The 4,823-nt window shown below is 47.0% G+C and overlaps 1 protein-coding gene across 1 annotated transcript in view; it reads left to right on the top strand.

Annotated features, from left to right (window-relative positions):
- The window catches only part of DNAH12 (dynein axonemal heavy chain 12), a 208,952-nt gene that overhangs the window by 196,701 nt on the left and 7,428 nt on the right, over positions 1-4,823 (top strand). The window contains exons 72-74 of the mRNA XM_019504991.1: positions 1,044-1,248; positions 1,468-1,605; positions 2,394-2,485. Coding sequence (XP_019360536.1) covers positions 1,044-1,248; positions 1,468-1,605; positions 2,394-2,485 — 435 coding nt within the window. The remainder of the gene's footprint in view (positions 1-1,043; positions 1,249-1,467; positions 1,606-2,393; positions 2,486-4,823) is intronic.

Consider the following 4,823-nt stretch of genomic DNA (forward strand, 5'->3'; position numbering starts at 1 on the left):
TTTTTCGGTGTTCTCAAAACCCCCACAGGCAGCCTCCGCTGCCATCCCCCTGGGGCCTCCATGGCCCAGCAGGTAGGATATGGCGCACCAAGGCAGAGCAGGGCTGGGCAGGGAAGCTTGGTGCCATAGCTGGGAGCTCTGCGCCACCATGGTGAGGCACCCCCTGTCTGCCCGACAGCAGCGAGGGGCATGACTCAGTGTTGCTGCCGGACAGGCAGGTGATGCCTCCCCATAGCAGTGCAGTGGCAGCAAGGTGCTTCCCGCCCAGCCCCACTATGCCCTGCCACACTGGTTCCCACCTGCTGGGCCACAGAGGCCCCAGGGGGAGGGCAGCAGGGCAGGGAGCATGAGCCTGCAGTGGGAAGCCTGCCCCTGTCCTCTGCACATATCTGGGGAGCACGTGCCCTTTGTGCTCCCCTGGAGTGTGTGTAGCAGCAGGGAGCCAGCCCTTCCCCCCCACCCTTGGACAAACCACCTGTGGTTCTGTCCCACTCCCTGCCTGGGCCCTGTGGCTGCACATTCTGGCCCCAGGCCCCATGCACTACCCAGGCTGGGCAGCAGCCCCAGCCCTGCCCAACTCACTTCCTGGGACCTTAATCCCCCCTCCCACCCTACCAGACTCACTTGCAGGAGCTGCTCTCCAAACTACCTGGCAATCATGTGTATGTGCATGCACATCGCACCCCCTGCCTGACCGCCCTCCTCCCACTCCCCCCAGTTCCTTGCAGGCTGGTACTCTGCCAGCCTGCAGAGAGATCTTTGCAAACACGCAAAAGACATGTGCTTTTTCATTAAAATGAGAAATTTGTGTTTTTCTCTGATAAAGGGAAAACCAGCATTTTTCTCTATTTTCCTGTGGGAGATGGAAAACCTTGATCCCTGTTTAGGAGAAACAGCTCATTATATACTTAATTCATAACCTTACAATAACGTAATGCTTCTTTAGCTGATGAATTGATGAGATGCCTTACCAAAGATGTGCCATGATGTCAAACCAGTTGTATTACATTTGACACTTCTGCTGTTTTATTGTTTATTTCTAGTTTAATCCGGACTATACGTATTACTTTAATAAATCTGAAAAAGGCTATTAAAGGTTTGGTGGTTATGGATTCAGAGCTGGAGGCCCTGTGTGGTAGTCTGCTTATTGGAAAAGTTCCAGAAAACTGGGCTCAGCGTTCATACCCAAGTCTTAAACCGTTGGGGAGTTATATCCTGGATTTTCTAGCTAGGCTGAAATTCTTACAGGTAAAACAAGAGAATTACTAATGATCTAATTACTATTTGATTTAAAATGAGTGTGTATTTGGAGAATTAGTAAAACATTTACTGTTTTATATGTAACTTTTCTTAAGATAGTTTTGTGGAATATGACTAAGAATTATGAGTCATGATAATTTTATAAAGAAAACCGTCTGGTTCTGAATAGCAAAGGTGTTTGAACCATCTTCATTTTCCTTTTCACAGGATTGGTATGAATTAGGGAAGCCCACTGTTTTTTGGCTGTCAGGATTCTATTTTACTCAAGCCTTTTTAACTGGAGCAATGCAGAACTATGCCAGGAAGTACACCATCCCCATTGATCTCCTGGGATATGAATTTCAGGTATGGCTAAGTTGTAAACATGCTCTGATTTGGGCCCCAGTATTGCTGTGTGATGCATTAAGTGGAGGAGTCCTGTCTGTTACTGGAAACATTACTTGCACATAATCCATCAGGACCTTAATCAGTAGTGTAGTGGTAGAGTCTGCGAGCCCACTATATTAGTATGTGATGTTTTCTCAACCTTGTACCTCTAAAGGAAACCCATTAAGAGGATTCTCATGGTTACATAGAACCATCTTATTACACAAGCAAATCACTTAAAAATGGAGTTTCTTAAGTACAAGGAAGGGTGCATCTACATGTGCTATTAATGTGCAGCAATAAGCTCTGGAGCTTATTGCTGCTAAGCACACATCTGCACATGCACCTGGGGCAGCAGCATATTGAACCAAGTCAGAGTGGCCCTGGCTGGCAGGGGACCAAGGTTTCAACCTGCTAGCATTGTTCCCTCCACCTCAACGTGCTACAGAGGGGCCGACTGGGGCGTGAGGCTGCTTCAGTGCAGGGCTACCCAGCAGGCAGCTTCCACGCTGATGTACCCACATGCCCTAGCCAGTACCTCAAGCATCTACATGTGTGCTGCTTTGGAGCTTTTTAATCCTCAGCAGGATAGTACTTGTATTTACAAGTACTGTAAATAAAGTTTGTCTGAAAGATATGCGATTCTCCTCCTGGCTTTGGATTGTTCTGAAAATTGGGAGTTGGGTATTGGTTTAATGGCTCTTAAACAACTTTAGAGGGTGTCTTAAGTGGCTTATTAACATGTAACACAAGTTATTTCCTTTTAGGTTATTCCTACAGATGCATCTAATACTGCACCAGAAGATGGTGTTTATATCCATGGATTATTCTTAGATGGAGCTCGCTGGGACAGGGCCAAGTCAGTACTTACTATTTTACTACCGTTTTAAGGAAGGCATTCCTATGTGCATATATTAACTTGCTTAAATATTTTAGCAACATTTTAAATATTTCATTAATATAATTTAAAATACTTGCCTTCTTACTATGAGATGTGGACAGGAAAAAGCAATGAATCTGTTATATTACAGTGAGGGGAATTTGGAATGTGCTTAAAACAAAATGCAGTTCTTTTCATTAAATTTCTCTGCTGTGCAAGTCACAAAAGATTCAGAAGACTTTCAAACTGACTGGGTACCACTACCCACCACTCTTACCCTGTTTCAGTGTATCCAGTTTGAGACACCTTAGAAGTTCATGGTTTTCAGAATACTTTCTCAGGAGCAATGCCTCTCCTGCATGAATAGTCTAGTACAGGAGTAAGCGACCCCTGGCACAGGTGCCAGAACATGACACACACAGGCATTTTGCTTGGCACTCATGCCTTGGGGCAGATGATGGGGAAGGGGCTGGGGCTGTGCTGCCACAACAAGGATCAGGACACTCACAACTCCTCTGGCAGGCCAACATCTTACAAGTAGAGGTTGCAGGTGTTTTTGGCACTCTGCCCAAAAATTGCGGCTGACCTCTGGTCTAGTATTTCTTCTCTTTTACATAATGTCCCTGGTACTTGAATAGCTCTGTTGCTTCCAGCAACAAAACAGTGATGTGACCCATGCCTTCTTTTCTCTAGCCAACTTACCCATCCTTTAGGTTGGTGGTGGCTGGTCCACAGGCTGGCAACAGGTCTGGACCTGCATGCCTGAATTGGGCCCCATACCACCCCTATGCTGGCTCTGTCTGGCACTGCAATTCAGGATTGGGTTCTGTGGCCCTGCACCACCTCTGCCTAGCCCCACATGCTAGAATTAAGCCCTGTGCCATTTCCACTTAGCCCTACATACCAGGATCAAGCCCTGCACTGTCCCTGCCCAGCCCCAAGTTCCGAGATTGGGCTGTGAGGCCCTATGCAGCCTCTGCCAACTCCACATAAAGTTTGGACCCTGGGGTCCTGCACTGGCCCAAGTTCTGGCATTGGGCTCTGGGACCCTGCATGCCAGGATTAGTCCTTGTGCACCCAATCTAGCGCACAAGGCCAGGGCCCCTAGGGATCCCCATTGGTCCCTGGGAAGCCCTGCAGGTCAGGTGACATGGCACTGTGGGGGCACTGGATCTAGCCCATGAGCCAGGGATTGAGCAGCTCTCCTGGAGGTGAATCGCCTAGTACAGAATCAGTGTGGGTAACATTAAGTTCCGTGCAAAAAATGTCATAATTTATCCCACTAGGTTTTAATTGTTTGAACAGATTTTTTTTGCTACTTTCTAAGGTTTCTGTCTCAATGGTGAATGATATAGGCTCTAAGAAGGCTCATAGTGAACATCAAGGTGCATGGATTTGTCCTCCAAAAATCCAGCCGTTTGATTTATACAAATGAAATGACTGTTTCCACTTGTATTTTCACAGTCATTTTCATGAATTCAAATGGCTGTTGCACAAAATTAGAATCTAGAGCAGCTTTTAAATTTTCATAATTGTGTTATAAGGTAATGGGTTTTTTTAAAGATAATGTATCTGAGCAAGGAAAGTAGCATATTTTATTACAGAAGTTACAGACAGGGACTGCAAGGTCAGAGCAGAGAATAGATTGTTATTGCCTAGTTCTATTCTTGGGGCATGGACAGATGAACAAGTTAATGTGAGGTCAACAAGGGTAGAGGTCTCATTACTTTGTGGTAACTTCCTGTGTATGTGCTCTTATCCCATGATAAACGAAAGGTAACTAACTGAAAATGAATTTTACAAATTTGGTTCAAATTCACTTACTAGTTTTAGCCCGTGAAAAGAATGGCAGAGCTAGAAAACAGGAGGAACTGGATTTATGCTGTAGGGCTGTGCGAAGCTCCGGGAGGAGATTCGGCCTGGTTCAGCGGCTGAATCTCCAAATATGAATCGAATCGGGAGACCCACTAAAAGGACTGAATCAAATTGGAAACCTCCGAATCAATTCAGAGAGATTCAATGCCAATTTGGCGATTTGACTGTAGACTATACAGGCAGCAGTCCTCGATGATGCTGGACACAGCTGCCTCCAGCTGGTAAGTCTGTTGTGGTGGGCGGAAGGGGGAGGCGGGCTCCTGCCACTGCACACTGCTGTTCACCACCAGTCCTGGAGCTGCTCTTCTGGTGGCTCCCCTGAGGCTCTCGCCGCTAGTCCAGGAGGGAATGGGAGCAGGCATGTGCCCCCGGATCTGCGTGGGGTGGGGTGGGGTGGGGTGGGCTGGTCTGGGCTGCGTTCCGGTAGGCTAGCCCTAGCCTC

The sequence above is a fragment of the Gavialis gangeticus genome, unplaced genomic scaffold (assembly GCF_001723915.1).
Source record: "Gavialis gangeticus isolate Ggan-Ray unplaced genomic scaffold, GavGan_comp1, whole genome shotgun sequence".
Taxonomy (NCBI): Eukaryota; Metazoa; Chordata; order Crocodylia; family Gavialidae; genus Gavialis; species Gavialis gangeticus.